At 39.7% G+C, this 11187-nt stretch overlaps 1 protein-coding gene across 1 annotated transcript; it reads left to right on the top strand.

The window, feature by feature from the left end:
- The first annotated feature begins 1283 nt into the window (after positions 1–1283).
- GPN3 (GPN-loop GTPase 3) lies at positions 1284–10403 on the top strand. Its single transcript, XM_030582972.1, has 8 exons — positions 1284–1486; positions 2104–2212; positions 2859–3026; positions 3364–3488; positions 4816–4931; positions 6067–6163; positions 7046–7174; positions 7970–10403. Exons 1-8 carry the CDS (start codon positions 1439–1441, stop codon positions 8030–8032), a joined length of 855 nt encoding a protein of 284 aa, XP_030438832.1. The 5' UTR covers positions 1284–1438; the 3' UTR covers positions 8033–10403.
- Positions 10404–11187: the final 784 nt, after the last annotated feature.

Raw genomic sequence — 11187 nt, 5'->3', positions numbered from 1 at the left:
TCAACCAGAGTGTTGCCATAGCAAACAATACACAAAAACTCCTCTCTGGCACTTTTTGTCCACAGGTCTCAATACTCTTCACAAAGCAGGTGAGAGCTGCGTGGAGCCACTTTGCACACCTCCACCTAGGAGCCAGACCTGCTGCTGGCCACTTCCGGGGAGCAGCGCGGTCCATGGTGCCAGGACAGGCAGGAAACCTGCTTTAGCACCCCTACTGCACCACTGACCGGGAGCTGCTGCAAGAAAGCCTGCATCCCAATCCCCTACTCCAAAACCAGAGCCCCCCCTCCACACCAAAGCCCTCATCCCTGCCTCTCAGCCCAGACCCCTGCCCCCCTCCTGCACCCCAACCCCCTGCCCCAGCCTAGAGCCCCTCCCACACCCCAAGCCCCTCATCCCCAGCTCCGTTGGGTCATGGGCATCAACAATTTACTTCAACTGGGTCACCAGAAAAAAAGTTTGAAAACCACTGTACTAAGGTATATCTCTGACTCTGTTTTATAGGAGAGATGTACAGCATGTGGTGGGGGGGAGAGGATAAGGGACAGAGGTTAAGCTTGCTTGGTGTATTTAAACCAACATTGCCAACTCTGTTTTATCTCATCTTGCAATATTTTAAGGCCCAAGCTAGTGTTTTTTATTTAGCCTGTTGTAAAACTAGGCAAATATCTAGATGAGTTGATGTACCCCTTGGAAGACCTCTGCGTACCCCCAGAGGTACACATATGCCTGGTTGAGAACCACAGGTCTAACGGCCACATCTGCAGAAGCATGGGAAACAATAAACAGAAGCATGATTGTTAGTGCACACACAGCATTGAATCATGCAATACACAGTAAATTCACTAGCAGTCCCACTGAAGCCAATGAGACTCAGCCCATGGGATTTGGCCCATTCTCTACATTCAAATCCCCCCACTAATATAACACAGTTACTGGAACCACTTAGTGATGTATTAATAGGAGGAACCTGGCAAAATCCCCTGGTCTCTATCTCATGTAGCCCTTGGCTTTAGATGTTCAATGACTCCCCATCAGGGGGATGTATGGTCTCAACACAGGGCTGTGCAGTCAGTTTACACTGGCATTGCTGAACCACTGGGCTGAGCACAGGTCGGGGACCCAGGAGCTCCCAGAGGCTAAGGCTGGCTCAGCCAACAGCCGTAAGGACCTTGGCTATTTCACCAAACTACCCCGCTTTGGCCTGCCAGCAAAGGTATCCGTTCAGCGGGCCTCGGGCTCCTCCGCAGGGGCGAACTGGGCTGAGCAGCGCGATTCAGCCCCTGCAGGAAGCTTGAGCCTTGCGAGCCTCCGTATCCGAGGAACTGTGTGTGTGTGTGTGTAGAGTGTGTCCGCCACGCTACGGGACCGTGGAGGAGCCAGTTCCTGCCGCTCGGTCTCTGTGTTGCGCCGGGTTGTGGGAACGGAGCAGGCAGCCATGCCTCGCTTCGCTCAGCTGGTCATGGGCCCGGCGGGCAGTGGCAAGGTGAGACCGGCCGCTCCCTGCCTTGTACCGGTGGGGTATTTGGGGGTGTAACTGGGAAGTGTGGGGGTAACGGGTAGTCGGGGTAATTGGGGGCAACAGGCGATTGGGGTGACTGAGGGGCATGAGAGTAATTGGGGTCATGGGGGTATCTGGTGCATAGGGTAACTGGAGCGGTTATGAAGGTCTATGGGCGCAGGTAGCTGCAGCCCCAGCCTAAACGCTATTCAGTGGAAGTTGCCATGTGCCATTGTTGGCGACTGTTGTAATTTGAAATAATGTAAAGTGGTGGTGACTCTTCAGAGAAGATAGTCCTCTTAAGTAATTTACAAATAACCCTTTGCATTGCACTTACATCGCTCCTTTCCTTTGAGGATTGGAAGGTCCTGTACAGAGGTGGTAGTGTTCCCCATTTCACAGCCAGGAAAACTGAGGCATGGAGGGGAAGTAACTTTCCAACATATGCAGCAAGTCAGGCAGAGTTAGGAGTGGAACCTGGGAGTAATGATTCCCAGCCCCTTGCTTTGACTGTTAGATGGTTGCCTCTCCTTTCAGATCTAAAATTGCAACACCTTTTAGGTACTTTCAGCTGTGTAATAAGGTTTCTATTTAAATTGCAGAGCACTTACTGTTCCAACATGGTCCAGCATTGTGCAGCCATAAACCGCTCTGTGCAAGTTGTTAACCTAGACCCTGCAGCAGAATATTTCAATTATCCTCTGATGGCTGGTGAGTTGTGCTTAGGATCACGCTTTCTTAATTTCCCATACTCTCAGAACTGCTGAAAACAGGTAAAGAATATAACAGTTCTTACTCAGGATGAATCAGTCTTGAACATTGAGTTTTCTTACATTTTAATAAGACAGTTCCAAATTTAGTTACCTAGAATTAACCTGTCTGGATAGCCAAGCTGTTCTGGTTTGATTGACAGCACTCTCCAGATTCTAAATCTAATTTTTTTTTTAAACCTAAGTCAAAGAGCAATACATATATATATATTTTAGGCATTTGGAGGCAGTATTAGTAGGACCTACAAAAATATTTTTCCTGAATCTGCAGCACTGTTTAAGAAACTTCTTAGAAATAGTCAGCTTCATTGTTTCCTCTGTATAGTCAGTGAGTTTCTCTTATTGTTTGAGGATTTTTTCACATGGCAAAAGGGAAAAGAAAAATGCTTTTAAAAAATAGGAATTTGTGACTGTAAAATCACAAAAATTGGCAAAAGGCTTGTGATGATGAGGGAGCTGGTATAGCACCTGAAACAAATTTAATTGGTCGGGTTTGTTTTGAGAATTAAATTTGTTGTAGGAATTTACCTCTGGAATTTATGTACCTAGTGTTGGAAAAACAAACAACACAACATCTTTTGTTCTAGACATTCGAGAATTAATTGAAGTGGATGATGTTATGGAAGATGACTCCTTAAGGTTTGGTCCCAATGGTGGTTTAGTATTTTGCATGGAATACTTTGCCAAAAACTTTGACTGGCTTGAGGATTCTCTTGGCCATGTAGAGGATGACTATATACTCTTTGATTGCCCAGGTAAACAAACTTCTGTACTCTGGTGTCCTCATTTTTTCTTATCTGATGTGTAACTCTTAGACGTTTTTTGCTTGCAGTGATAATTTGGAGATAAAATCTTTTTGTATGGTTCTGTGGGTTCAGTGCCAAAAAGTCACTTATTATTTTAGTATAAATCTATCTAAGAGCAAGTAGAATTATCTAAAAAGAAAGATCACACATTCTGTGCTAGATTTCACTAATTTTAATAGAAATATCCCATGCCTATCTGTTATGATATTTGATTATGAACTAACATACTGGCAGTGTCTCTGTGTTAGTTTTACATTCTTGCATATTAATTATGTATGTGTCCTAGGTCAGATTGAACTCTATACTCATTTGCCAGTGATGAAACAGCTGGTGGAGCAGCTGCAGCAGTGGGAATTCCGTGTCTGTGGAGTTTTTCTTGTTGATTCTCAGTTTATGGTGGAATCTTTTAAGGTATCAGTTTTAAACTTGGTTGTTACAATTGATTTATAATTTACAGAAGGACAATTAATCTGGGAAAGTGAATAACTGTATTCAAAAGCAATCATAATGTTTTTCACCTATCTGGAACTCTCCATTGTTACATTTCCGTAAACTTGAATATTGTTTATGGCCTAATGGTTAGAGAGAGTGGGTGGGTGGGAAGTGGGAGTCAGGCATTCTGGGTCTTTTTCCCAGATCTCATACTGCTTTCAGTGTGACCCTGTGTCACTCACTTAACCTGTAAAATGAGGAAAATTGGCACTTGGAAAAATGAGGCTCTGGAAGTAAGGTCCGGGACACACTGAGATAGGAATCAACCCCCGCACACCCCCCAGTGGGTTGGCTTCTGACCTGGCAATGCTCTTGTCATAGCTATCTGTCACTAGTTTTGCCCCTCTGGTAAAATAGCCAATTCCTATAAATGAGGATGTAGGGGTGAGTTGTGTGAAGATGCATAGGGTTGAGCGGAAAAGGCTGATGGGGTAATTAGAAAACTATAGTACAGAACGGGGAAAGTGAGAGTGGGGAATAGAGAGACAGGCTATCTCTGTGCTACAAGCTAGGGATGTGATTCCCATGCTCATGTACACATAGTCACGCTTGCTCTCACCAAGTTAGCACAAGGATAAATAACAGTGTAACCTCAGTAGCACAGGTAGCAGCAGCGGAGACACGGCTGAGCCATGCTGAGTACATACTCATCCATTTTAGGTGGGTTTAGACTTGGCATACTTCAGCTGTGCCTCTGTTCATACTCGTGCTAGCTTGATGAAAGCTAGCAGGAGCATGTGTATGTGAGAAAGAGAATCACATATACAAGGGAATCACAAAAGAGCGAGCATATTGTAGTCACTTTATGTGTGGGGCTTAGAGAAGCAAGAGTCGCTTTATCCTGGCTAGAAGGTGTCTGCTATATTTTTCAAGTCCTTAGGATACCACTTACATTCTGCACTTGTAAGATCTTCAGCCAGAAGGTATTAAAGTGCTTGACAAGGGAGCTTGCCCTTTTTAAAATAAATAACATATAGAGCATAAACCTGCGCTTATAATTTATTAACTATTTCAAATATTCTAGTCCTAGGGAAGGTGGGGTTGTTACAGTTTTGTTGTGGCATCATAGCTATATGAGAGCAGCATCACTACCTGCTTCCTTGTATCATGACATGTAGTGCATTGTTGCGATGCAGCAGTAGTATATTTACTGCAGTGATTATTAGGTTCCTTTTAAAAACTCCTAAGTTATTGCTGTATATTTGTGTGTCTGTATTTAATTTAATCACTTTTCTTATTTTGTTAGTTTATTTCCGGAGTCTTGGCAGCCCTCAGTGCAATGATATTGTTAGAGATTCCACAGATCAACATCATGACCAAAATGGATTTGTTGAGCAAGAAAGCTAAAACGGAAATTGAAAAGTAAGTTTTGAAAAATACGTATTCTGTATTCTGACACCCTGAGGCAAGATTCAGGACAAATTCAATCTAATGTCCTCCCAAAGTGAAAATGGAGTCTCTGGGGACAACTTGTGGGGAGAGGAAGCCAGATGGAATTGTTAAATTGTTGAGATATTTACCATGTAGCCTCTGATAATTTGCAACTAACTTTGTCAGATGATCTTCTGCATGTATGTGTATATACACATGGATGGAGAATTGACTTGGAGAACTGTAAGAGCCTTTTGAATCCATTTACAGAGGATTTTGCCTATGTAGTTCAAATCCTAAATTAGAGGTGGTCCTGCTTCATTATATTCAATTACAGACCTAAAAGTCGCAAGTCTTCAACAAAAAACCTCCAGAAACAGACTTCAATGAGAAACTGCAGAACTGGAATTAATTTGCAAACTGGACACCATTAAATTAGGCTTGAGTAAAGACTGGGAGTGGATGGGTCATTACACAAAGTAAAAACTATTTCCCCATGCTAATTTTCCCCCTACTTTTACTCACACCTTCTTGTCAACTGTTTGAAATGGGCCATCCTGATTATCACTAGAAAAGTTTTTTTTCTTCTGCTGATAATAGCCCACCTTAATTGACTAGTCTCGTTAGAGTTGGTATGGCAACACCAGTTTTTTCATGTTCTCTATGTGTGTGCATATATATATATCTTCTTACTGTATTTTCCACTGCATGCATCTGATGAAGTGGGTTTTAGCTCACAAAAGCTTATGCCTAAATAAATTTGTTAGTCTCTAAGGTGCCACAAGTACTCCTTGTTCTTTTTAGTGAAAATATAGTCCCTTTTCTTTATATGCAGATACCAAGATCTACATTTCCCCCATAATCTCTCAAAAAATTTAAAAATTTAAAGTATAAGTAGAAAATTAAAACTTTAGAGAGTTTGGTACTACAAAGCATAATCTTATAAACCATGATGTTTATACATGTGAGAAAACTCTATTTTTAAAACAGCGTTTGCAAATATGTTCCCTTCTAAAATTAATTAAAAGTACAAAACCACAAGGAATGGTGCCAAAGATTTTAAAGTATCATGCATTATTCAAAGCCTTGATAATTGTTTTTTTAATGTTAAAAAACAAATTTTCAGGTATTTAGATCCCGATATGTATTCTGTGATCGAAGATTCTGCAAATATACTAAAAAGCACAGTGTTCAAGAAACTGACTAACGCTATATGTGGATTGGTAAGTGATGTGTTGGTGTTTTATCCTAGTATACTTTTTTTAAATTCAATCCTTTATAATTTACAAATATTACAGTATCAGAGTTAATTTTTCTGCACATGCTTATTTTTATAGTATCTAGAATATTTATCTCTTTCTCAAAAATATGTTTTGATACAACTAATTTACTAGTATTTCTGGGAACTAGAGCAGTGGTTCCCAAACTTTTTTCCATCAAGGACCCCTTTAGCATCTGACACTAAATGTCCTCAACTCCTTCTGTTTCCAGTGCTCCCAGAACACTCCTGCCAGCATGACCTCTCTCACAAGGTGCATGGGAAGTTACACTGTGTAGAGGATGCTATATTGAGAACAAAATGGCATCCTCCATATAGCAGAAGAGCCAGAATGCTATTTCAGTGCATTCCAGCCTTAGCTCTAGGGACTGACCCCTGCATAATGCATGGTGAACCCCCAAAGGTCTGGGGACCCCACTTTGGGGACCACTGACCTAGAGAATTCTCAGACTCATGAGTGTAGATGCTGACAAATTGGATTTTTTTAGCCTAGTCTCTCACAGACTGAGTTTCAGTCCAGCATCCAGTGACTACCTTATAAGTTAGGCATATAGTCAAGATAACATTTAAGTGATCCTGATGTGTAAGCAGTGTAGTGTAGTGAACTGAACAGAGGACAGGCAGCCAGGAGCTCTGGAATTCTAATCTTGACTCTGTCACTGGTTTGCTATGTGGCCTTTTATCTTGCTTTCCCCATCGGTAAAGCAACTGATCTGTATCTTGTTAGAGTTTGTATGGATTAATGCTTGTTGTTTGAAGTAGAGTGTTCTTTATTATTTATTTATCACATCCTCTAAAAGTCATACTTTTGAAAACCTTCCTCCAGATTGATGACTACAGCATGGTTCGATTTTTACCTTATGATCACTCTGATGAAGAAAGCATAAATATTGTGCTGCAGCACATAGACTTTGCTATTCAGTACGGGGAAGATCTAGAATTTAAAGAACCAAAGGTAAAGGACTTCTGTCTTTTAAAATGTAAAATTAAAAAAAAAACCACCAATCAATTAAATGTAATGAACTGATGGTGTTGGTGTTACTTTGAAACATGGACACTGACACTGCCAAGAAGGATTTGTGCAGCCAAAGAGGAGCTGGCCAGCATTTTCAGCACTGAGCAGGGCAGAGTTTAGTGTATGAATTAACTGTGACATTTAACCTCTGTAATGAAAATGGATAGATATGGAAACGCTCTCTTAGCATAGTTCTGCAAGTTTGAAAAATGCATTCTGTGGGCTGCATTACTCATCAAATTAATGGAATCATAGATTTTAAGGCCAGAAGTGACCCTTGGGATCTTCTAGTTTGACTTCTTCCATGACACTGGCCAAAGGATCCCACCCAACAATTTCTGCATCAAGGCCATACCTTTTGTTCGAACTATAGAATAATATCTAAAATATAGACTCTGAGACGCATTACATTCAGATCAAAGCCATACTTAGTTTTATTATTATTCAAATATTCATGAATCCTGAAGAAATAAATATCCGCCCCTCTTATTTCATTTTGAAATTCAGTTGTTCAGTACTCTTTAAATATACAGAATGCCTGGATTCAGATTTGTTACACTCTGATCCTTGGATCTATAGTATCTAAGAGGACTATAGAAACCAGATTGCTTCTTGGCATTCCTTGTTACCTGTTTTATGGAATGTTGTGATTCCTGTTGCAATAAAAAAGTCATAGAATAGATGTAACCATAGAGAAAAATGGAACCAATATTTACTTTGTTTATTTTGTGGCAGGAAAATGAAGAAGAGAAACCTGCTACTTTAGATGAATATTTTCAAGACCAAGTGGATGAGTAAAGAATGTATATACCAAAAGAAGAGAGAAAATAGCCTGGTTGTAAAATATGCCTAAATAAGGAATCTTTCTCTGAATATTTGTGGGTGTTGGGTTTTTTTGGTTTGTTTTTTTAAATATCAAAACTATAACTTGAATAAATGGCTAGAGGAAGCCAGTCATGCATTTTCACATTATTACTTTAAGAAATAATTGTCATTATTGTATATAAAATACTTAGCCACCAGTCACAGAAAGCTAAATTCCATACACATAATTGCATTTCTTCTTTAAATGCTAGATTGCTTGAAAAATCTGGACGTTGTAGAGGGGCACTGTCAAAATAAAAATCATATATATTTTTTTCTTCCCCTCTTGCTAGTAGCTTATTAGTAGGGAGAAAGTTTAAAACAAATCTAGTTTACTTACCATTTATGCTGTTGGTTGACATTTTGTATTTCATTCATACAACTAAAAATGGAGTAGTCATTTTCACTTTCTGGTTAGTTGTGTGCTAATTTAATGTTACTGCGTTTTGGTTCCCAGTGCTGCAGAAAAAATGTTTAAATGCCCCCAGTAACATGGTTTTTGTACACCTCATGAAAATGTTGAGATTGATATATCATTCACCCATTTCATACCTGTTATAAATTGATGTAGCTCTCTTGAAGTCAATGCAATTGTACCTGGTTATACCAGGTATGAATTTGGTCCATTAGGTTTTTGTTAATCTGCTCACCAATTATCTAATTTCATTTTAAACAACCTACATTATAGGCCTATGCAACCTGTCAGTGTCCATCTATCCTCCCAGAGATGTTTTTAAATCCTTAGCCAATGGCAAGTTCTCTGAAAGAGAAATCTGACTTTTAAGTATTGACTTAATACTTCAGATTTACACAGCTGTTCAGAAAGATGTGAAAAGCAGTTCTTTGAAGGAAACTGTTGCTCTTGCTGTAGTACTCTGTACAATATTTAAATATGAAAAAAATACTTTTTCAGATGTTTATATTTCATTCCTTGACTATTACAATGTTTAATAAATTGTATGTATAGGAAAACCAGCAATTCCCTTGTATAACCTTCTAACTTCCTTGGGATTTCTAGTTGGAAGATTCATTGGTTTCAGGAGTTCTCTCCTCATTGTAGCATAACCTTCAGATTAGAACACTTGCATGATATATTTTAAAGGGGCACTATTAGGCTGCTTAGGTCTGACACAGTTTGACCAAGAGTGTAAAAATGTGATGGTCACATGACTTCTCCCCAGTCATATATGCACACTACACAGAATGGTAGTGATAGCTATGTGACAAATTGCAGAATCATGTGACAAAGTTCATCCTTCCCTCATCTGTACTCTGCTCGCTAATCTGCCTCCCCAAAGAGCTGTCACTTTAAAACCAACAAAACAACTATAGTGAGGTATAACTTTTCCTCCAAAATTAATTGCACTGGTTTGGGATGCAGGATATGCAACCCTTAGCAGGAGAAAAGTCATAGCTTGGAGATACTGGATTTTGAACCTATCACAGGTAGTAAGCTTTACACTATTGGAGCTAACAAACTCTTTACAATGGGACACATGACTTCTACCTGTTTGTGATTCATTGTGGAATATTGGACCTGACAGTACAATTACATGATTTTAAGGTCATTATTTTCTCTCCCTCCAAATCCTGAAGAGTTGGACAACATGTGGCATATACAGAATGACAAGTCATACGGTGTGGTATAAAGGTTTGACACTTGTTTGGAATGACTTGCAAAACTCATTTGTGATGCTGTCACTCGTGAATAATATAGCCACCCCAAACTCATGTTGATAAACATTTCATATCACTCCAATGTGTGGTTTACATAAACATATGCATTTCATCACTAAGAGCGGTGGCGATAAAATGCCTGTGCTCACATATTTGACTTATTTGATTATAAATAAGGAAATAAATAAAAGCAGACAAGCTAATTTCAGATTAATTGAATGTGTGACAACTGTAAAACGACAATTGATTAAAAAAGAGTGAGTGGAATCCTAATGCTATTGAAGTCAATGGAAGTTGTGCTATTGACTTCAACAGAGACAGGGTTTCACCCATATTTTTCATGCTTCCAAGAGGGCATTTTAAAAATTCAGTTGCTGGTTTTCTTTTAAAATACATGTGCTTTCTCTTGTACTGCTATATAATGTCAACCAGTGGCACGTTACAAGAGCATGCTCATTATATATTGCTCCTTTTATTATCTTATTTCAATGCACTAAGGATCAAATGAGTCTTTAGAGGCAAAACTCTGATGGACTTTGGTGGGAGTACTGCTTGAATAAGAGTTGCAGGATTTGGCTCTGTGTATTGATAATGTGCTTTCAGGCACCCTTCCTCAACTAAGATTCCATGAACAGGAAAAAAAATAAAATCCTCTCATGTGCTACTTAAAGTAACTTTTCTGCTGATAAGATCTTAAACACAGTGATGTCCACTTAACAAAGAAAAGCATTTCTAAATTTGATTAAAATTGCCAGGAGTTTACAGGGTTGTCCATATTATCTACCAATAATCACTTCAGAGGGCATGCTGGCCAGGCAAGAATTTGGTAGCAAATAAGGCAACTATGTATCGTGTCTAATGTTTATCTCCATAGAGAATTCATATTTCATTGGTACCGTTATATAAGGTGCTGGTGAGACCCCATCTGGAATATTGTGTGCAGTTCTGGTGTCCCATGTTCAAGAAGGATGAATTCAAACTGGAACAGGTCCAGAGACGGGCTACTAGGATGATCCGAGGAATGGAAAACCTGCCTTATGAAAGGAGACTCAAAGAGCTTGGCTTGTTTAGCCTGGCCAAAAGAAGGCTGCGGGGGGATATGCTTGCTCTATATAAATATATCAGGGGGGTTAACGTTAGGGAGGGAGATGAATTATTTAAGTTTAGTACTAATGTAGGCACAAGGACGAATGGGTACAAACTGGATATAAGGAAGTTTAGACTTGAAATTAGATGAAGGTTTCTAACCATTAGGGGAGTGAAGTTCTGGAACAGCCTTCCGGGGGAAGTAGTGGGGGCAAAAGACTTATCTGGTTTTAAGACTAAGCTTGATAAGTATATGGAGGGGATGTTATGATAGGATAGTTTAATTTGGGCAATTGATCTTGGATTATCACCAGATAGGTCTGCTC

The sequence above is a fragment of the Gopherus evgoodei genome, chromosome 13 (genome assembly GCF_007399415.2).
Source record: "Gopherus evgoodei ecotype Sinaloan lineage chromosome 13, rGopEvg1_v1.p, whole genome shotgun sequence".
In the NCBI taxonomy this organism is placed as follows: domain Eukaryota; kingdom Metazoa; phylum Chordata; order Testudines; family Testudinidae; genus Gopherus; species Gopherus evgoodei.
This window is presented reverse-complemented; position numbering and strand designations above follow the sequence as displayed.

Excerpts from the sequence above, each read along its gene's own strand:
- GPN3 (XM_030582972.1), top strand. The coding sequence starts at position 1,439 with ATGCCTCGCTTCGCTCAGCTGGTCATGGGCCCGGCGGGCAGTGGCAAG. Across the intron at positions 3,027-3,363 it reads TATACTCTTTGATTGCCCAG|GTCAGATTGAACTCTATACT; the intron begins GTAAACAAACTT and ends TATGTGTCCTAG. Across the intron at positions 6,164-7,045 it reads CTAACGCTATATGTGGATTG|ATTGATGACTACAGCATGGT; the intron begins GTAAGTGATGTG and ends ACCTTCCTCCAG.